Below are 21,442 nucleotides of genomic sequence, written 5' to 3'. Positions count from 1 at the left end.
TGCGAATATATCGGGGAATCGGGCTATGTTGATGAGATATAGAAGAGAGAGAGGAGCACAGGGAGCTGCGGGTCGTGCGGAGGAGGAGAATAGGTTGATGAGGAATGCGAACGGCAGCAAAGCAAGAGATAAACCACGAAATGATACGGAAACCACTAGAGAGCAGCGGCACACACCATCGGCCAGGCTTCATAAATGGGTTCTTCGATTTTACGAAGAATTTTCTAATTTATTTAAAAATAAAATAAAAAAAAAATTGAAAAAATGAAATCTGCTTGTTTGAATTGGGCATGGGAAATGATGGGTAATCAATCGGTGTTGGTTTTCCCAAATAAATAACAATACTGTTCGTTTTTCTTCATCTTTATTGTTTTCTCCTCATTCGCTGGCATCGAAATGCATCATCATTTCATTTCCTTGCGCAACATATCAACCTTATCTCTGATTTTTGCTATATAATTCCTGCGATAACTGCATTATCATCATCTTACGCCAACTGCTTTCTTTCATTTTTGTTTTTCTTTTTTTTTTAATCTTAATTATTCTTAAATACATTAAAAAAATACATAAAATATTTTGTTGGTTTCCGTTTTGTTTGTTGTTGTTCTTGTTTGTTTTCAATATCAGTTCTGTTCTCGTTTTCGCATTTGATCTTGAATTTAACGAACTCGGAATAGCGGCGATTTTGACCCCATCGAGTGAATGGGGTGAGTGAAAACAACTGAATTTCCGGTTTCGCTCAATTTAAACCCGATTCGAATTTGGGAACAGGTCTGGATGTGTGTGTGTGTATGTTCTGTGTGTGTGTGTGTGTGTGTTTGTGTTGTGTGTACATAAATAAATAAGCTAACGGTATATTGTTTATATGTTTATGTATATGTATTTCTATATAAGTATATGCACTCTCAGATTTCGAAAAAAGGGAACGCCGAACGATTTCGCATTCGAATTCGGGTCACGTTCAGTTTTGGGTTTTTGTTTTCCGTTCTTATTGTTTTTGTTGTTGTAGATTTGCTGCATTCAGCTTTCGATATATCCAAGTTTTTGAAGTAGTAGCAGGCTTTGAGGAGGAAGCAAACAGGCTGGGCGATTCGAAATCGAAATGGGCTCTTTGCGGGCAGGAGGGAAGTATTGGAAATGAGGGAACAAAGGTGGGTGTTTATACGGCCACTTGACTAAATATTTTAAAGATACTATATATCTAAATCGGTTTAGCCCCTTTCATTTCACTTAATAAATAAAATGCAAAGAATATAGTTGACGACACCTGTTCAGTGTGACCAGCGTAAAAAGTAATCTAATAACTCTCAATTCAGGAACAATTTTCAAAAATTTTCTAACACAGCATCCAATATTTAAAGTACAAGTATAAATAGTTTGGTATTTGAAGTGCGTCAACTTTAAATTAGCACATTTGATGCACTCGAATGGTAAATAGGAAAATAATAACAAGTCTTACAATTATTTTAGGATAAAAAACCACAAAACATGGGAATAAATAATGCATTACTCAATTTTGTACTTGTTATTAGATTAGTTTTTACCTTTGTGTTCAAAACTCTGGACACACTGCACCTGATCCTACTTTCCTTCTTTTTTCGAACAGGAGCTGGCTGTGTGTGTTTGTGTATGTATGTCTGTATGCGTTTTACTGGTGACTTGTTGTTGTTGGTTTTGGATCCAGCGTTGAAGATTTTGATGTTGGTCCTCCTGTCTATATCCAAATTGTTTTCCTCAGTGTGGGCCGCCCTGCATGTGTGTGTGTATCTGTATCTGTATCTGTGTCTGTCTTCAGGTGTGTGTTGTGGTGTATCGGCTGCTGGACTGCTTGGCTGCACTGCTTGCGCTTAGAGGCGCTTGGGCACCGTATCGGCATTATTCTCAGGCTCTTCGTCCTTGGGCGGCTGACCACGTTGCTGCACGGGGATCAGCGAATTACCATTATGAAATCGGATCAGATCATAGCGAATGGTTGGAAAAACAAGCGATAAAAAAACACGCGTACAGGAAGAAAAAAAAAACGTGGAAGATAGGAGAAAGTAGAAAAAGAAAGCGGAAGAGAAAGAAGAAACACACACATCAATATGAATTCAATCAATTGTGGGAGTAAGTTGGTGTAAATACAACCGTCTTTCCAATTTCGGCAGAATCAAAATTAGTGCAAGTTCACGGATAAGTTTTTGAAAATTTGTATAAGTTCTTAATCGAAACAGTAAAATTGTTTTAGTATTTACATGTTGGGGAATGTTAATTTTAATGCAAAACTAAAAATTATGAACTTGATTTGGAAAAAGTTGCTCTTTAGATGAGGCATTTGTTTCTTTCGATATGTAATTGAATGTTTTGTTAAATGTATGAAATAGTACAATTGCATTAAGAGTGACTCAGTCAACTTTGTTTCGAAATTGGAAAACGGGTTGAGATTATAATGGCATGGAATGGCATCAGGATATTGATCTGAACCGTGAATGTCTATACCAAATGAGTTGGCCGAGCCAACGGAAAAGTTCCATGGGAAATCCGGGAAAACGGAGCGGTGATATGAGTGTCCTTCTAAATCTCCAAATTCTTAGCAATCTTCATTATGTGTGTGTCTCTGCGTCTCTGTGTGCTTCAATTAATTTTCCAATTGTGTCGTTTTATCTCAAAATTTCTGTGGTACTCTCGAAATCTCTAGAGATTTAAATAGTTCAAACTAATTTTTTGAGCGCAGCAAAAATACAGTAAAGTCAAAAGCGTACTTGAAAAATGCATTTGGTTTTTATAATGTTAGGCCTACATAAATGAAAAGATTTTTGAGAAGTGCTGCAAAGTATGGTTCTAAAACTATATATTAGGTGATTAAAACAATACCGCTGCAAGCACTGGATTAATACTTTCTTTTTGAAATAATATTATTAAATCTCTAGAGCTTCCGCCCTCCCAGGTGTAAGTGTAGGGTTTGTGATTTTCGGGAGTTAGTGTTTTTTATGTCCATGGAAATGGAGAAGCAAGCAGTGCCGAACTTACTGTAAATTCGTATGTGTGTTAATGTCGGTTAAGGTGCACGATTGGGCCTATTTAAGTTAAGTTAATTAAAATAAACCAATAATGTATAAGTTCAGCATATTTATTTGTTCACATGATTGTTCATTGCCATATTCGTTTCACATTCGCATTAGGATAAATAAAAAATGGGCCAGGCGGGTGCTGCAGCAGCCAGCTTCTGTAAGCACAGGTAATATGAAGCAGTGTGTCGTCGTTGGTGAATGGATCGAGATATATTAGCAGTAGAACTTCTCCAACTATGTGTTTGAACTGGCAATCCTAAAGTAACATCTATTTGAACTCTATTTTCAAAGAATAAAAAATGTCTGGCAACACTAAATTTCAAACTGTCAAACTGATTCCTATCCTTTTTAGCTTTTGAACATTATTTTTGCAACTTTAGGACTCGAAATATGCAATTTCTGTGTAAGAGATGTTCGTCTGTGGAAAATGAATTGACGACGATCACTCGGCCTCTGCCTCGGGATCAGGACGACTCAGGATCTCCTGGCAGAGTGCAATGTAGTCCTTGAGGAATTGCAAAAAGCGAAGCATATGGAAAAGTGAAATCAAATTAAAATTGTACACGAAAATACCCATGAAACATAAAACACTGCTGCGACATACATATTACAATCCTTGTGCGTGCGTATCGAAAATCTTACATGGAAACAAAAGGTGCAGCCACTCACAATTCTACAAATCAATTACGGTTACGACAATGGGCCCAATGGCAAATATAACTAAGTGTTAGTAAAGGGCAGAGCGGCATTTTTTTATGTTTGCAATGAAAAGAAAGATTTTCAAAAATAATATAATATTTTCTTGACTTTATCTGTAAGTGGATTGTGGGACGTTCAAATCGAAGAGGCGCGAAATGATAGACTGCGTTTAGTATTAAATATCAGTTTCGTTTTTATTTTAGTTATTGTTATTATTACTTTTGTTCTCCATTATTTTCATTTCTCGTTTCGTTTTATTTTCTCATCAATTAATTGTAAACAGTTTTCTGCACACGTTCAGATTAACTTATCAACGGTCCTCGGCCTTTCTATCGATCTCTATATAGATTTTCATATATATATATATATATTTATACTTTATTTCTAATTTTCTTAAAAAACGTTCTTCACTTCACGACTTATTGTTTGTGTGTTTTTTGTTTTGCGTTCTCCTAATCACGCAAATATTCATATTGATCTTAACAACAAAAAAAAAATCAAATTCAATTAATTCGTTTTGGCAGAAAAAATGCTATTCTCTATATTATTACAATTGGGTGATAATGCTTTTGCACACAACATACAATACGTTTAGAGTTAAGAATTAGAAATAAAAAGAACAACAAGGGGAGGGCGAGTTGAATTTAGTAGAATTTGAAATGGAAAAGTTTCCAATTTTGGACCCTTAAAAAACTAAACTATACCGATTAATGCCGCTACAACTGGAACAAAGCCAAAGCTATATATGTATTATGTACGTTCCGATTTTTTTTTGTTTTCTTTACTTTACTGAACGAACACACACATTCTGCAATGAAATTAATGCTGGCTTCAGATTTCAATTTATTTATCATTCGTTTTCTTATTGCGCTTTTGATTGATTGTTGAACACTGCTACAAGTTTGTTATTGCTTCTGGGAACGATAGGGCAACACTTGCCGTAACTATCGGTTGGATAACAGTGTGTGCACATCATGGAAAGAAAAGGGATCCTGCTGCCATTCTTTTGCTTTCCGCTTGTCTGTGCGTGCTCATGAGTGTGTATGTGTGCTTGTTTCATTGTGTGTGTGTGTCTGTTGGAATTTTGGGGCTTGATTCGTTCGGTTCGTTGCTCGTGTCCTGCTGCCAATCTTCATCCTTTTCTTCGATCCACATCCTTATGTTCCAAGCGGTTGCTTTTGCTTCCGTTCATTTGCATTCATTCTGTGTATGGGTGGGTGGTGTTAGGGGGGTTTTGCGGTATTTATGTGTGTGAGTGAGTCGCTGTGTGTGTAAATCAGTGGGTGAGTGGGCGTTTGGTTGGATGGGGATGACTGTACTGGATGTTTTTGTTAGTTTCATTAATTTTCGTCTACTTCTTTGGGAGTTGGGGTTCCGGTAACTTCTTTCCTTCAGTAGCCATCTTCTTGCCGGTCACTACTTTGGGACTCTTCGCGCTTTTGACTGGCGCATTGGGCTATGGAATTTATACAGGGTTTTATTTGCGTTGTCGTTTACATAAATGCTGATCGGTATTTGTGTTCTCTATTATTTGGAAGTACTATGTTGCTTATATCGTTGTTTTCTCTACTTTAAATTAGTTTCTTCATACCTATCTCTATACTTCTAACTCTCTCTCTCTCTCTCTCTCACACACTCTCTTTTTTCTGTCTAATTCGAGTATCATTTTGCTTATTTTGTTTTCTTCTTTTTATCTTTTTTTGGTCAAGTGTTGCACCGCCAGTGTCTTAGAATGTTACACAAAACATACATAAATACATAAAAAGTGAGGAAACGAACATATAAAAACACATTTAATTGGTTAATTGACTGAAGAAAATAATCTATATATAAGCGTGTGTGTGTGGGCGTTTGTGTATGTGTGTATTTAAGAGTTATGCATGTATAGTCCTTGAACTTAAACTTCAATGCGAAGGATATTTTGCTCAGCGGTAATATTAAAATGTAACACAAATACATGTTTCTGAATATTTTCATAAAGTTTAGATTAATAAGAAGTTGCAGTGTTTTAAATAAAAAATCAACATCGCATAAAGTTCCACATGTCTGAGTGCTTAAGGGCTCTAAATGAATCTGCGTGTGGCTGTGTGTCCTTTTATCTATTTTGTTTCGTTATACATTTTCTTCTGTTTCTTTGAAATACAAACGCAGTTGGTTTTCGTTTTTTGTGTTGTTTTTTTTTTTTTAGTTTTTATATTTATATAAATGAAAGCGCCTAGCGTTTAAAAACCTCAATACAATTGTCTCTCCGTCTCTCAGTGTGGCTGTTGTTGTTGTTGTTGTGTGTTACTGTCTATCGGTCTTCCCGTTGTAAACTATCATTTCGATTTATGTTTTTGTTTCGTTTACATGCAGTTAAATGGATTGTTTGTTTGTTGTTGTATTCGTGCGTATGTGGTGTATTTATTTTATTAGTTTTTCTACACCCAATTTTAAGAATCGATCGATTGGAACGATCGATAATGTATCGATATTTTGGTTTTATTCAGACAGGCAGAGACATGATTGTATTCATAATCATATTTAGGTTCAGGTTGTCGATCGGATTTTATGGATGTTTGATTTGATTTGGTTTGGTTTTTTATTGTAGTGGTGGTGGTTGGTTTGGTGGTTTTGTATGTGTGGGGAGAGAAAACAAATAAAAAAGATATAATATATTTATATGCTTAGTAGTTGAATGATCCCTTGGTGGCTTTGTGTTTTTTTTTAGTCAATATATAGATTTTTAGATTTCAAAATAAAATACAACAAAAAAGATGAGAGAGTGGGGTAAACGGTGGGAAGGATACTAATAGCTAGTTATTAAGTTTTAAATTTACCGCTCGTAGTGGCATTTTAAAATTGGCTGCTGCCTGCAGCTGAATTTGATAAGCTAAGCTGTGTATTTTAAATCCATACAGCCTATGTGTAGATCAAGTTGTCGTCGTATCGGGCACATAAAACGAAAGAGAATGTATCAACAATGTGCATCTATAGTACTGTATTGGGAATAAATCTTACCTTGGAACAAACTGATTAGTAGGACGCTTGGGACGATATTCGGGATGCACCATGAAGAGCATGTGTGGAAATCCAGTGCCGAAATAGGCGCCATCGGTATGGTGGTGACGCGACGATTTTGGTGTGTACACGTCAATGCACTTGGGGCAATAGGTCTTCACCATTGCCTCGCCGGGGATGTCCGACAGACCTGAGGATGATAATCAAAGGATTAGAGCAGTGGCAGTGAAACTTAAAGAGCTAGATAAAGCAGGAATTCGTTGATGGAATCTGGTACAAACATATTTAACTTGATTCAACTCAACATGATATGCATAGTGATCACAGAAATGTCTACAAGGCTCGTCTAGCCACTTTGGTCTAGTTAATTTTCACAGAAATTGAACGAGATTGCCTTATGGAGCACTTTGTTTATTACAATGTGAAATTATATCTTACATTTGTGCATGCATTTGATTAAAGTTTGTCTTATTTGATGGATAACAACGTTTAGGGAAGTTTCTATTAAGAATGAGTTGATTTCTTCTGGGTGTAAGATTTCATGGGAAATCCCCATTGATATGCTATTCAGGGAACTAAATTAGATGTGCAAATGATCGCGTTGATAGTTTCTGGCTATGTAATTGCTAGGTGAAGCTTAAGTTTTGAAAAGCACGAGGTTCCTCGAGGATGTGTTGTTTTTTTAAGATTACAATCAATTTCGCGCAGAAAGATTAGTAACGATTTTTAATAGCTATAGGTAAGATTGATCAAGGATCTGGTTACGCACCCAATGGCAGCATGGGCTGACTTTCACAGTAGACACGTGGACAATGTCCGAAATCGCCAGTTTGATATTTCTCGATCATTTGAGCGATGCCGCGATTTGTTAGTATATATCTGGCGTGTATGAGACCGTAGAGCATCTCGGCGGCCTGCTCGGTCATGTCGGACTGCAGGGGATTGTCCTCGAGCTCGTCCTCTGTGGATGGTAATGCGCATTAGCTACATACACTACGACAGTCCATTCCGATCTTACCCGGTTCCAAGTCCAAGATCATGTCCAATGCCTGGCGATAGTTGGGTACCTGCTCATTTAAACCAGTTAAATTGAATTTATCCTGTATGTAGTCCTCATCCACCTGGAAACGAAAGCGTATGCAATTAGGATCTGTACTGGAATATGCCGCCATATATCTATACACTATATCGTGGGTTATCTGGGCATGTGTGTACAGTTGGGCACAGTATTGCCCCACCTTGCGGCACACACACACACACGCGCGCGCTAAGGCAGAGATTGAGGGCTGCACTTTGCAATTGTTGCACTTACAGCGCGCGCTTAGATAACGCGATTACAGCGAACAACGCGGGTAATTCGTCGTTGATGCTGATATGATCATAATATCTCACCTCGCAGAAGAACTCATTGCCACGAAGTCCACAGAACCAGGTGACCCAGGAGACTTCCTCGGAGCTGCTCATTTTGCTGCAAAGATAAGCGAATGGAGTTGCTAATTCATATTTTCATCGTTTTTTTGCTGACAAATTATCCTGCACACGCATACCACACATGCAATCATGGCACACACACTAAGGCAAACGCTCACGCACTATTACATACATTAAGGGGATTATTTTGCGTAATTTGGGGCTGGCGTGCGAAATTTATTGTTAAAATATCATGGAACGCAATCTTGGCACTTTCTTGTCTATCCACCCCCCTGCTTTCTTCACGTTTCCTTTTGGTTTCGCTTCTTGTTGCTCGCACACACCACACTCTCTTTTTCCGCTTTTTTCTTCTTTCCTCCTCTTTTTTTTTGGTTGGATTGGTCTTTCGGGGTTTTTGTTTTCGGTTTTTCGTTTAATTCGCGTTGCTTGTGTAATGTTACTAGTTTTCGATGATCGCACCGTTGAAATTGGGGAGCATAAAAATAAATTTTTATACTCGTATTGTGACAATTGACAAGCGCTCATACAAAATGTGCCGAGCAGCAAGAAGAAGCACACACTGTTGGAAATTGAAAAAAAAAAGAGACACATATACAGGGGCCACCACACGCACACAAACACAAACGCACACACGCACGCCTTCACACTGATGAGCGCAATCCAACGCACACCAACTTGCTATTCTGTATTTTTCCCGCTGCGGCTGTCTTCCAGTGGCCAGCACTCACCTAAATTGTTAATAATTACGCAAATTGATTGACTTTTGCACTGCAGCTTAACCGGTAAAGGCAAATATTGCAGCGAAGACGATGATATCAGGTATGCAATCTCGACTATCGATTACCGCTGTCCTGCGCTGTCCGCAGGCAATTGCCAATCGATGTGGCGCCGTGTCATCGCTAAGCGATGTATCGGCTAATCAGGGTTTTGCGTTTCGCAACACTGGTTCGGGAAAGCAATTAACCAAACAAAACGCGGAATTATTTCTTAAATAAAAGCAAGCCAATTATTATAATATGGTTTATTACCAGCATTTAGTTGGCTGTTTTGCTATTTGTCAAACAATTTACCGATTGTCTTACTACTAATTTTAGGGTATTTTTTCGTTTAGGTGTATGGTAACACTATATTGAATGTTTTGAACGTGCGTTTTTAAATTTGAATTATCGACAAAATAAATCGGTTATTCGTGGATTATTTTCTCTTAGTTGATTGATTAGATCGCTCGAAAGTTGTCAGAGTGAGAGCGAAGCGAGTTGCGAGCTCAGGTGACAAGGCGAGAGAGCAGTTTGCAACCTGCTTTATCGCTTCAACTCGCTCAGAGCGCATTGTTTTTTTGTATCCTGTGCTTTAATTACCGTTTATTTTCAAAGCACAGTAGCTCGTTTCTCGCAAAGCTCTCACTCTGCCATCTTCTCGCCTTGCTCTTAGCTTCTTGATTCGCTTCTCGCGCGCACTCTGCCGTCAGGCTTATTGATAATTTTGAAGATTTCCTTGGCTCTCTGGCGTCCATTCACCACATAGGCCAGCGGATCGTCTCGACTGGATTCCATTAGATTGTCGCACGATTTCTGCCCGATGTTGAACATAAAGGACGTGTCGATGTCCTGCGGCAACTTGCCGCGCAGAAAGCTGATCTCGTTGTCGGCCAGCGATGTTTTCCTCGACAAAAGCAGGGCGGACAGGTAACGTGGTTGCTTCTTCTTCTCGGCGCAGTGCATCACCAGGCCCCACGTGTCGTAGTCCGTGTCCAGAACGTATGTGTTGTAGATGCCCTCATCTGCAAGGAGGTATCTTCAACTACATGTATATATAAAGATTTCCATCACTCACAGATGTCCTCCGTATGCTGCCAATGTCCTGGCTCTTGGAATTTTGGTATCATCCAGGTGATGTTGCCCACGAGCTTCTCGCGCAACGGATCCTCCGCAAATATGTAGCTAAAGTTCATCGTTATCTAATTTAAATGAAGGTATTGAGGTATAATTTATGACGGGGATAGAGATCCTTGCTGCCACTCACATGTTGATCCTCTTTGGAGAAGGAAAAGTGACTGCGCATGCACGCGTACTCCGGAAGTTCCTCTGTAGATGCGTAATACTGAACCACGTGCCAACAGCCCATCATGCGCTCCAAGTCAAAGTTCTTAATGGCGCCCACCTGAACGGAAAATAAGATCCAAAATAAGTTAGATAAGTATTTTAGAGAAGGTCTTTATAATGTTATTGTAACCGAGAAACAGGAACATCTCTAGAGATCCTTAAAATATTATTTATAACGAGATCTATTATACTTTAGTATCTCGGGAGTCTTTTTCTATTACCTATATATATATACATACATTAGACAACGATGTTTTCTGGTAAAGATTCACATACATATCTTATATTTATAATCACCTTTGAGACATTGGTACTTTTGAATGGGTATTTAAAAACCCTAGTGAACGATCATTTTTATGAAATTTGAGAGGTCAGGGCTGCTAATAAATAAGCCCAATAAACGTTTAGACCACAAATGCCTCTTGACTAAAATCCCAATTCAACTTAGCTAGCTGCATGTGTGTATTTACATAGTTAGCCCTGGCGACCACAAAACAAAACAAACTTCGGTTGGTGAAAGAGTCGAAGAAGCGACAGACGACGAAAGCCGTTAGCGCTGTCACCGTGATTGACTACTGACAGTTCATTGAGGAGTCAGTATGGCCGTCTCTCTCTCTGCGCCGCTGTTGCCGTCTCTTTCGCTGTTTTGGAAGACAGCCTCTGATTGATGCGCCTCAAAAGCGCATTGCACCGCATGTGCTGCCCCCCCTTATCCCCTTTTCACTGCACCCCCTCTTTCGGTACTGTCTTCCCGCCATTTCTTTCTTCGGGTCTCTACGTGCGTGTCTTTTGTCTATTATTGCTGATTGTTTTCTGGCTTTTGGCTCGCTTTTCGGTGTTTGTATTCGTAGCAGTATTTGTCGAACTGCACCTGCATCAAAGTGCAATTGTCGCCGCCAACGGAGATGCAGACGGCGAAGAGAGGGGAGCGAGCAGAAAGGGGGCGGGCGGAGAAGAGAAGAGAAGACAAGACAAGACTCAGACGACGTCTGAGCCACTTAGAAAGTGTGATTGATTTTGGCATCGGTGTGAGCCCATTTCTTCTGCCTGGCTCTTTCTGCGCTCGCTTTATGTCCCATTCATTCTACTCGCTAGAGATGGAACGTTCCCGCCAAACGTTGGATGATTTCCAGTGGGGGAGGACACAGGAAAGTCTACTATAAGACCCATAGAACTATTATAACAGAATATTATCATATCTTTGAGGTTAGAGGTTCATAGCTTTCGTTTGATTTAAGGAAGTTCGACTGTAGGCGCTATTTTTTTTCTACCAGCTAACTAGATGGTGCCATCACTAGCGACTTGAAATGTGTCACAGTGCGCCCGGCATATTGATGAGCCTTTGAGTTTGACTCGCTTTTGGGCTTGGATTTGAGATGCTTTCCTCCTCCGGCGGCTGTGCTTAGAATGAAATCGAATCGAAGCGTTGCCAAAGAAAGTGATCCAGTTAGAAGAGGCCGGGGACGTGACCAGGGACGGGAACCTGTACATCCAAAACTGCACCTGCGTCTGACTATCTAATGGATTGCCTCGCCTGTCTGCCGTTCTATTCGCTTAGCCAAATTTATAGCCCGAAGGTGACCTTAATATCTGGTTGGTTGCTTTAAAACAATTGTTGTTATTTTCTGTAGGAAGTGTCTCAGTTTTAGTCATAATTTGAATTTCATAAGGGGCTTTTCACTTAGCAAGATTACATCTCTATCAAGAGTCTGAGTCATAGTATGATCTGTATGTACATATATGTATGCACTTCAATGCTTAGTTGACCTTGACGGGAGGGGCTAGTGGGTGATGTACTTACCTTGGGACACCGATTGCTGGGACCTGAGCGCCTCCTGGTTTGATAGGCATTGCTATTGTGTCGTGTCCACATGTTGGCACCGACTGGGATGAGCAAAACATCCAGGATAATTATGAGCACGGCGGTCAGTAGGAGCGATCCATTCCTGCCCATGATCGCCTCCATTATTCCGGATGACGGTGAGCTACAATTGTTTACTGTCGTTGATCTTCCGGCGGTTTCAGACGCTCGATCTCCGTTGCGCTGTAGCTGGAACTGTTTTCGATGGCACTGCGCCATCTCCGCGAGTAGCGTGCGACATTAGCAGCCAGCAATAAGTACACTCTAAAAAATCTTGGCACAAAGTGGTGCAATAACATTAGTTTTGGAAGAAAAGTCTTGAAGATCTCTGTATCATCACAATATTTAAGTGTCTTAATCTAGGGTTCCAAAATAATTCCTTGTTCTACAAAAGACAAATTGATTAGCTCTTAATATTATTATTATTATTAAATGTTGAGCGTTGTTTCTTCGAGTGCACAACAAATCGGAACGCAACGGATTCGGATGTTTTTGCGGATAAGGCGCCTCTTCTTATTGCCACAGAATTCTATGGGAATAGCTGTGGTTGGGTCATTATCGGGTAGCTGGAAATAAATGCGACATTACTGAGCACTTGGCTCGATTTTAGCCATATATAGGAGTGGATTTGAGCGGAAAAAAGTAGCAGTTGTCGTGCCATTCGTGTACAATATAATCAATTGAATTATTAAATTAAAAGTATACAATTTGAGAACCAAGATATGATTGGCTTTCCAGTAATTCCTTTAATCGCTACCACCGAAAAATTAGCGGTTTTCCAAGGCGATGCCATCTCTTTTCAGCAGTTTAATATTGGAATTTAATCAGTCGCCGTTCCATTTCTCCTCGCTCCCAAGAGCGCGGGTGAGTTAGTCGCGCTTATCAATTATAACGTCCGTTTGCCAGTAAAGTCCAGTCAACGCCTTCCAATGCGCACATACATGTATATATATATGTAAACATATACATACACATATTTGCAGGCTTGCATGGAAATATATAGAGTCTGGGGAACGCGAGTAGGTATTTTTGGCTGCATCTTGTTTTCACTTGTCGCATGGATGCAGATTTCCAGATTTCCAGGCAACTTTCTCGCCGCGGAGAGCGAAATTTTCGGGGTGGCGAAGTGGATGCGAAAAAGAGCGGGTGAGAGCGGGGAGTGTTGAGCGGTGGTGAGTGGAAACAGGAAACATTTTAATAGCCTGCAAATTTATTCTTTACGATCGCCAGAACGAACAGCGCGATCCGCTGGACACTTTCTCTTTATTGCGAAACGAGTTGCGCGGCATTTTCACGACCGGACTGGAATGAAACTGGACATCCTCGAAGGTTGCTACTTTTGCAGCCGCCGCCGCCGCCGCTTCTTCTTCCGCCTGCGTCTGCAATTTAGCTTCTTTTAGCTTCGTCTCTTTTTTTTGCTTTTTTCTCCCATTTCTTTTGGAGCCGTCTGGTTTTTTGTTGGCCAGCCCAAAAAAGCGGCCCAACTTTCGTCGCCGCATTGCGTTGCGATGCGTTAGCGGCCAGTTCCGGCTTCTACGGCAGCTCCTTCCTCGCCCCTTCCATCGCCTTTCTCCCACCTTTCCCCACCCCTCTCTTCTCTGCACCCCCTTTCGCTCCTTCGAAGCCGGTGCTCCTTCGCACCGAAGCGAAAAGCGGCTCTTAATGCGGCAGCGAGACGAAATGAAACAAACTAAAGCAACAAGTGCGCAATCGAAGAAATGTCGCCTGCTCCTTTCGCTCTCTCGCTCTCTCTATTTTCCACTCTCTCTGCACGCTCTCTCTCTCTCTAAATGGAGCTTGTGCGTGCGTATGTGTGCGGATGAATGAAATCCAAGATCAAGGGCGGATGAAGGACAGGATCAGCGGGGGGGAAGATAGCGAAACCGAATAAGTAGGCCAACATTCCGAATGACCTTAACCCATATGTGGGCGAACATTTTGAAGCCTATTCAAGTAAACAGGATATCATTGAGATATTCAAATATACTTTATAATTCGAATAATTAATTTTAACTATAATCAACCTATAAAAATACATGTTATAGAACTATTTGGGTATTATCAAGTTCAGCCAAAGATATTTACTATGTTGGAATACCAAATCAGAAAGTGAGCTGGCTTAAAAGTTTAATGGAATATTCGAACTCACTCATGACATTTTGAGCAATAGCACTTTAGTTATCGCCAGTTTCTCTCAGTGTGCTCATCCGGCTACCCATTGCGTTTTCTGAATGAACGACTCTGGCTGAGATCTTTCGGCCACGCCAGCCGATCATCCATCCATCCAAACGAAATGGCCACATAAATGGGGGTCTGTAGCCGGAATCGGAATGCCTCACTCACTGGGAGTGCCACACCCGAATCCGACTTCGAATTCGAGCTGCCATCCAAAAACTGAATGGGGCAACAGGTGGGGCAACTGAAAACTGAAGTCTCTGCAGCCGGAATCGGAATCCACAGGTGAGCTTGAGCTGGAGCTGAAGCTGGAGCTTGAGCTACAGGTGACAGTCGACGGAATGTCTGGCGCGGTGCGGTGCGGTGTGGAATGTCAAACGTTTATTTGCCGGTAATTAAATTTGAAAATGATTTAAATTTCACCAGCGAATATTCCAAATTGGTCTTAACACTTTCTTTCGCAGCATCGCTGCGTTTGGTGTCTCTTTTTTTTTTTTTTTGCCAATTGCCCACCCGCAACCCATCCAGCTGAGTCCCCTTCCCCCCCTTTTCGATGCTCCACCCATGGGCAATCCATGGAAGCAATCCGGCTGATTGGAGATTTGTTTTCTATTTGCAATTGATCGATGCCCCCCTGCCAAGCAATCCGCAACAACAGCCGCATAAAATGGCAAAAATAAAACGCAACAACAAATTGATGGAATAAAAAAAAAAATAAAAAAAAAGTTAGCGCAGAAATTGAGCTGGACGTTGTTGGATGGTGTCCACGTCCGGTGGGTTCGTTAATGGCATACCGAACTTGGGATCAGACCGATGGATTATGGTAGCAACTTTCAGCTGCCAAGACAATCGACCTTCTTGATTAGCGATAGGCAAATTTCTCGTTTTATTGCAAATATATATATATATATGTACATATATATTTTACATGGCCATTACTTTGAAGTTGGAGATTTTTTTAAAAGTAGCTTGGCAAGCTCATAAAGTTAATAAATATGAAATACATATTAGAAACAAAAAAACAGAAGGTTTAGATACATAAATTAATCTTATCTTAAACGTATAACTTAACATTAATATATCCTACTAATATCATTTCATCGTACTAATATATTTTCTCAATATTCCACTAATTTCTTGCAATTAGTTGATTAAGATCTTGGCCTTTGCAAGTAAATCAACTGTCATGATTCTGGAGTGCAGTGGTGGCCATCAGCTGCTCCTCCACCAGATCTCGAGTGCGTGTGGCTGGGAAAGCGTGTGGGATTACTTGGAGTGCCACACTTGCTGCCACATGATACACCGTAGATCATGGCTAGTTTTCGCTGGCCGTTGGCTCAATTATGCAGAGACACAAGCTCGTAAATGCTGGAAAAACGGCGTGGTATCCATCGGTGGGGGGATATGGGTGGGGATTGGGGTCTTGGGGTTTGTGCGTGCCCTTCCCATGGCCACCATCCATCATGCGGCGTCCAAGATCGTCCGAAAAAGGAAAAAACATAGCCCATCAAGTGGGTTCCGTTTTGTTTGCGCATGTGCGGCGCATTCAGCATCGATATTTCACGATCGTCGGTCTGCGGCTCAGACACTCGCCTTTTTTTTCATTTTTTTTTTATTTTTATGGCGATGGAGTAGAAAAATAAAAACAAAATGGGAAATATGGGGGAAGAGGATGGAGCCGACTTCGTGCTGCTATTTGGTGGTCCGCGATTTTGTTTTCATTTGGAAAGTGGGTGTGTTTGTCTAGCTGTCCGAATGGCCGGGCTCCCAGACTCCCCAGCCTCCCCAGCCTCCCCAGCCTCCCCATCCTCACCAGACTCGCAGACTGTGTCCCCTTCTCCAATGTCAACGCTGTGGTCACTACTTGGGCGCTTCGAGTCTGGGAAAATGCCTCCTCTGATGGACTGGGGTCAACTGAAAACTGAAAACCAAAAACTAAAAACTGAAATCTATGGGCCCGAAGAAAGGAAATGCGAGGAATGTCGTGGAAAAACGAGGAAAGTGATCTACGATGCTCTTCAAACTGATCTTCCTAATATGAGTGGTAAGTTCAACGCCAGTTAAGTGGCCCATCTAATTTACGATGACATTTTGCATGATCTCTAAATATTTGCACTGAGTGTTTAACTATTTTTTGGGTTTCTAATTTACGAGTGAAAACTAAATTTATTATATACTTAGCAAGTGAAATATTAGACGGGCTCAAAGTAATTTTTAAGTGTGTGTAATTAAGCAATCTATTTTTTTTTTGCATCTCTCGTATTTAGAGCAAATTAAGTTGTGCCTGTTGCAAAGTGTTACCCAACCCATCAAGTTCTTCATCTCATTTCCCAGAAATAAAACTTTCATGGCGAGAATGTAGCTCTTAAAAGTATCCGAAAAGTGTATATATTGTTTTTTTTTTTTTTTTTTGCGGAACTTTCATAACCGACTCGCATCGATCGATCGACGGATCGTACCCATCCAGCCATTCAGTCCGCACCTGAAATTCCATTCGATTTCCAGGCTGAAGATAAGGCCGCGGGCCAAGATACTCGCTCGGATACTTGGGATGCCGAGATACGTACTCTCAGATACTCCGAAATACTCGAGATACATATGTACATGCGTGTGTGCTGCTGGCTTAGATTGCCGAATTGCAAAGCGGATCGAATCGAATCGGATCGGATTGGATCGTATCATATCGCTTGGAATCGAATGAAGTGGACAAGGGGCTGTGGAGCCGGGGACTGGTTCGACTGAAGAATCTTTTTCGACAGCGGCTAATTGACTTTCAATGTTGTTTTATTTTTCTTTCGTTTCGTTTAATTTCATTTGAGCGTTGTCGAGGCGAGAAAGTGAAATTGATAGGCAGACAAGTGGCTCTCCCGGCGAATCCGAGCTCCAAGCTCCAAGCTCCAAACTGTCTGTCAGGCGGCGGGCATCCGAATGGGATTCTAAGGAGGCACTTTCTAAGCCTCCAAAGGCATGAGTTGGCATGCCACTGGCCGTGCACGGCGAGAAAATGCGCCACAATAGTGTAAGCAATTCGAAACAAATCACTAAGAGCTAGTTACGTATTTTAAGTTGTAACTATTGTAACACAATGGAAAATAAAATGAGGAGCATATGGTAAACTACCAACTTCATTCTGTGTTTTTTTGCGTTTCTTACATATGTTATAAGCCTTATTACTGCGCGTTTCTCGCAGTGCAGCGGCGGCTGCGGCTTTAACCCCATTCTGCTCCCTTGGCTGGCGGCTTCTTCGCTTAATATCTCCACACCCACCGCGGACAAAAAGTGTCTTCTCATGGCCTAATGGCAGCTATTGCTACTGTTTGCTCTTTTGCCGCCTTGTGGCGACACATGCTGCTGTTGCAGTTGCACTTGCGGCAATCGCTGTTGCTGCCGCTGTCGTGGCACTTGTTGTTTTTGCTGTCGGCATTTTCACTTTGGTCGATATCTGCCATTGCCACCTTGTAACCCCTCTGGGCCAAACAGCCGAAAGGTTATACCAACAGCAAGCAGCAGCAGCGGCACGTTGCAACAGCGGTAGCGGCAGCAGCAACAAGCGCGACAGATGACAAACGCAGGCTGTTTTGCCCGGCGATGATGAAGTGTCAATGCAATGAAAACTAAACCAATAAATTGTGAGAGCGACCCAAATAGTTGGCTAGAAAACCGGCGTGGCGAAGAGGATTTTGGCCCGTCAACTTATGTATGTATGTATGTAGTATGCACATATATAGATATACATATGCATGTGTATGTGTATGGGTGTACTATATGTTGCATTAGCCTCAGATGCAACGCAAGAACCGTAGAATTCCGATGGACGTACTTCGACCTGCTCGTTTTCACCCAGACCTTTTGCAACGCAGCACAACAAACACATGTGCCACCACATTTGGTCAGCCAACAAGCCCACAAAATAAGAAGAAAAAAAATGGAAAAAAAAACACACAGAAGAAGAAAATAAAAACGGAAAAAAAGTTGTGAGAAATTGAAGCGCAATTCAAGTCGGCGGTGGATGGTGAAAGTAACAAGATACTTTTAATAAGACATCTCGCGATGCCGCTTAAGATGCGTGAGGCGTGCGACCAGAAAAATCCAGCGAGTTACTGCCCTTCTTTATATGATATATGCCCAACGTACCAACCATGCCACCATGCCAGCATGCCACATGCCACATACGTATACGTATGTACCCCATGTGCTGCACACGGTTCTACCGCACAGATTTCGTATTGAATGCGAATGCGAATCATCATGGATCATGCAAAATTGACCAAGTAATTGACCAAGTTAGCAGACGGTAGACGGCAGACTGAATGGCGCGTGTTACTTAATGTGTGCAATGCGCAGCGATAGACGCCACTTTCTGGCGGAACCGGAGCAGCTTTGGGCCATCGCTGGCCCCACCGCCGGCCCCGCCGTCCCCGCCACTGGTGACTCCAATCGAAATTACTCCAATTTCGAAACGGGTCTTTTTGATCATATTTAGCAAACAGGAATGAATCGCGCGAGGTGGACGCGCCGTGGCGCCCCTAAAAACTCAAAACCGCAAAGTGGAATTGAAATGGCGATGAAATGCCCCGGAACGACATGGGATCGTCATGGGGCGGCACAGTGGGTCATTGGGTCATTAAAATGGCCATCCAGAGATTATTGCCTCCAATGTGCGAGTGTCGATTGATCGTGAAAATGATAATTGATAAATTTACAATTCATTCACGGTTCATTAAACATAATACTGCACATTAAATGGACTATTTCGAAAACAATTACTTGAAAAAGCCGTGAAAATTTGATAATTTAATAATTTATTTCTGTAAATTAGTGTTTTGTGGACTAACAATGGTCGTATAGTTAAAAGCATAACAGTTTTGAAGAGATAATAATCAATACTAATTATACCAATCACTTTTTGAAGGATTTTGAAAAAATATATTTTGGGTCAAAATTTGCATTTTCGGTAAGGGTAACATCATCAAAATTTGCAAAAAATGGGTCAAAAATAAAATTCCAATTTATGAATACAGTTTGAATGGGAATTTAATTACGAGCTCAACGAGATATGGTATTCCATATTCAGACTATTATTTTTAAAGTTTTGGTAAAAAAAACTGATTATTTTATTACGGAAATTCGCAAAAAGGGTTTTTGGAAAAATCCGCTATTTGTGAAGGGTCTTTTCATCATAACTTGCCTAAAAATGGTCATAAAGATAAACCAATTGCTGTTTTTTACAGCTTATTACCAATACTAATTATCCTTATCACTTTTTGAAGGATTTTGAAAAATTAAATTTTGGGTCGATTTTTGCATTTTTGGTAAGGGGTAACATCATCAAAATTTGCAAAAAATTACAAAAAATTTGAATATCCATTTTTGAACACAGATTTATTGGAAATTTAATTACGAGCTCAACAAGGTATTCCATTCCAGATTTGGACGAATATTTTTTATGTTGTGGCCGAAAACCGGATTTTTTGATTGCTGAAATTCGGCAATTCGTAAATTCGATATTTGCGAATGTAATTTTTGTCATTACTTGGCTAAAAATGCTCATAAAGTTGAATAAATAACTGTTTTGAGCAGCTAATAATCAATACTAACGATCCCTGTCACTTCTTGAAGGTTTTAGAATAATTAATTTTTGACTAAATTTTCGCCTTTTTGGTAAGGGGTAACATCATTAAAATTTCCAAAAAATGGTCAAAAATTAAAAGGTCAAATTTTGAATGCCAGTCGATTGGAAATTCAATTACGAGCTCAACGAGGTATGGCAATCCATATTTTGACCAATAATTCCATTGTTCTGGATCCTGGAAAATCAGGAAACAAGAGATATGAATGTTTTTGCCCCACTGTGCCGTCTGGTTATCAATTGGCTTCGTTGTCGCTGGTGTTGCTCACTTGCTCATCCTATTATTTCAACGAGAGCAAGTGGCGCACAAGTGTTGTGCTTGTTGTTGCCTCAGTTGCTGGTGTTACAGTTTTTGTTGTTGCTCGACAATGCCAAATGCGGCAGTTGGCAAAAATATTTTATGGAAAAGTGGAACAGTCGATGAAACATTACAAGGGGAGTCTGCATAAGAAAAGTCCAGGAAAAAGCCACGATATCTCTGCCGCACTTGGGTGTGTGTGTGTGTGTTAGTTTTTACGTATTCACTGCCACCCAAGCCGGCCAAGCCACCTTGCAACACCCAGTTGCCACCCACTTGGGGCGGCGCAGCGTGCGGCAATCGAAGGGCGCCCGCACACGCGTTTCCCCGCTGCTCGGCTTGATTGCTTGCCACAACTGGAGCATGGGCAGTGGCCAATAATTGTGGAGTCCGCGTCTTGTGGGCTTGGTCAGTGGCAAGCAGGCAGAAGGCTGGCGGCAGGTGGCAGGCGGCAGGCGGCAGGAGGGGAATAGAAAGTGCAAACAGTTAGAGGACTTGTGCCACATGCAATTGTCAACGAAGTCGTCTGCTGCTTCTGTAACCCAGCGCAACTGAAAGTTGCACGTACACACGTACATACAGTCATACAACTAACTGCTGCCCAGTGTAAACAAACAGAAGGCTGGGGGAAACCAACTGGCGACGCATGCCACAAGCAGCAGCAGCAGCATGGCCCAAGCAACAACATGAGCAGTATCTGCAACAACAATAGAAATGGCCAAGGCAATGCTGCTGCAGCAACATTTGGGCCCAAAAAGCGACACCAACAACTGCAACAGCAACATGCAGCAGCAGCAACAGCAACATGCAGCAGCAGCAACAGCAACAGGCAGCAGCAACAGCCACATGCAACATGAGCCGGCAAGCTGTACTTGAACAAGTCGTACTTGGCATCGTATTTTGGCTTTGGACTTGGCCGACTGCCTCAGTGGAGGCCTCAATGGAAAGAAGAAATTTCGCTGCCGACGAAGGCGGCGACGTTGGCGGCGACAGTGCGCGCTGCCGCTGCTGCTGCTGCTGCTGCGCATGCGAAGTGTTCCGCTGCGAGAAAGCAGGTGTCTGCAGCATTCGGCGCTTAACCACGGCGCGAAGCAGACGCGTTGCTCCCTCTTTCTGCTCCTCCAGGCGCGATCGATCCTCGTTGCTCTCAGCCGCATGCCTAGCGAAAAACAAAAATAACACAAAAAATACCCGATA

General features: G+C 41.5%; 2 protein-coding genes across 7 annotated transcripts; both read right to left on the bottom strand.

Moving 5' to 3' along the window:
- Positions 1-347: 347 nt before the first annotated feature.
- On the bottom strand, positions 348-9,029 carry LOC6619912 (casein kinase II subunit beta). 6 transcript variants are annotated; one of them, XM_032726387.1, is made up of 7 exons: positions 8,909-9,029; positions 8,142-8,217; positions 7,768-7,870; positions 7,519-7,710; positions 6,750-6,939; positions 6,569-6,650; positions 348-1,916 (listed from the first exon to the last, which is right to left on the bottom strand). In XM_032726387.1, the coding sequence occupies exons 2-7, from the start codon at positions 8,211-8,213 to the stop codon at positions 1,848-1,850; spliced, it is 708 nt and encodes a 235-aa protein (XP_032582278.1). In that variant the 5' UTR covers positions 8,214-8,217; positions 8,909-9,029; the 3' UTR covers positions 348-1,847. The 6 variants fall into 6 exon arrangements, with proteins under 6 accessions (XP_032582278.1, XP_032582280.1, XP_032582279.1 ...); XM_032726389.1 differs by lacking the exon at positions 8,909-9,029 and adding an exon at positions 8,640-8,738; XM_032726388.1 differs by lacking the exon at positions 8,909-9,029 and adding an exon at positions 8,353-8,622.
- Positions 9,030-9,186: 157 nt separating this feature from the next.
- Positions 9,187-12,383, bottom strand: LOC6619911. Its single transcript, XM_002044087.2, has 4 exons — positions 12,084-12,383; positions 10,203-10,340; positions 10,014-10,137; positions 9,187-9,960 (listed from the first exon to the last, which is right to left on the bottom strand). Exons 1-4 carry the CDS (start codon positions 12,360-12,362, stop codon positions 9,608-9,610), a joined length of 894 nt encoding a protein of 297 aa, XP_002044123.1. The 5' UTR covers positions 12,363-12,383; the 3' UTR covers positions 9,187-9,607.
- Positions 12,384-21,442: the final 9,059 nt, after the last annotated feature.

This window comes from Drosophila sechellia, chromosome X (genome assembly GCF_004382195.2).
Source record: "Drosophila sechellia strain sech25 chromosome X, ASM438219v1, whole genome shotgun sequence".
Classification (NCBI taxonomy): domain Eukaryota; kingdom Metazoa; phylum Arthropoda; class Insecta; order Diptera; family Drosophilidae; genus Drosophila; species Drosophila sechellia.
The sequence above is the reverse complement of the archived record's forward strand: the minus strand, read 5'-3'. Positions and strand labels throughout refer to the sequence as shown.

Coding starts and splice junctions, on each gene's coding strand:
- LOC6619912 (XM_032726387.1), bottom strand. CDS start 8,213: ATGAGCAGCTCCGAGGAAGTCTCCTGGGTCACCTGGTTCTGTGGACTT. Junction 7,711..7,767: donor GATCTTGGACTTGGAACCGG/GTAAGATCGGAA, acceptor TACCATCCACAG/AGGACGAGCTCGAGGACAAT. Junction 6,651..6,749: donor ACTAATCAGTTTGTTCCAAG/GTAAGATTTATT, acceptor ATCTACACATAG/GCTGTATGGATTTAAAATAC.
- LOC6619911 (XM_002044087.2), bottom strand. CDS start 12,362: ATGGCGCAGTGCCATCGAAAACAGTTCCAGCTACAGCGCAACGGAGAT. Junction 10,341..12,083: donor CCAGCAATCGGTGTCCCAAG/GTAAGTACATCA, acceptor TTTTCCGTTCAG/GTGGGCGCCATTAAGAACTT. Junction 10,138..10,202: donor TCTCCAAAGAGGATCAACAT/GTGAGTGGCAGC, acceptor CATTTAAATTAG/ATAACGATGAACTTTAGCTA.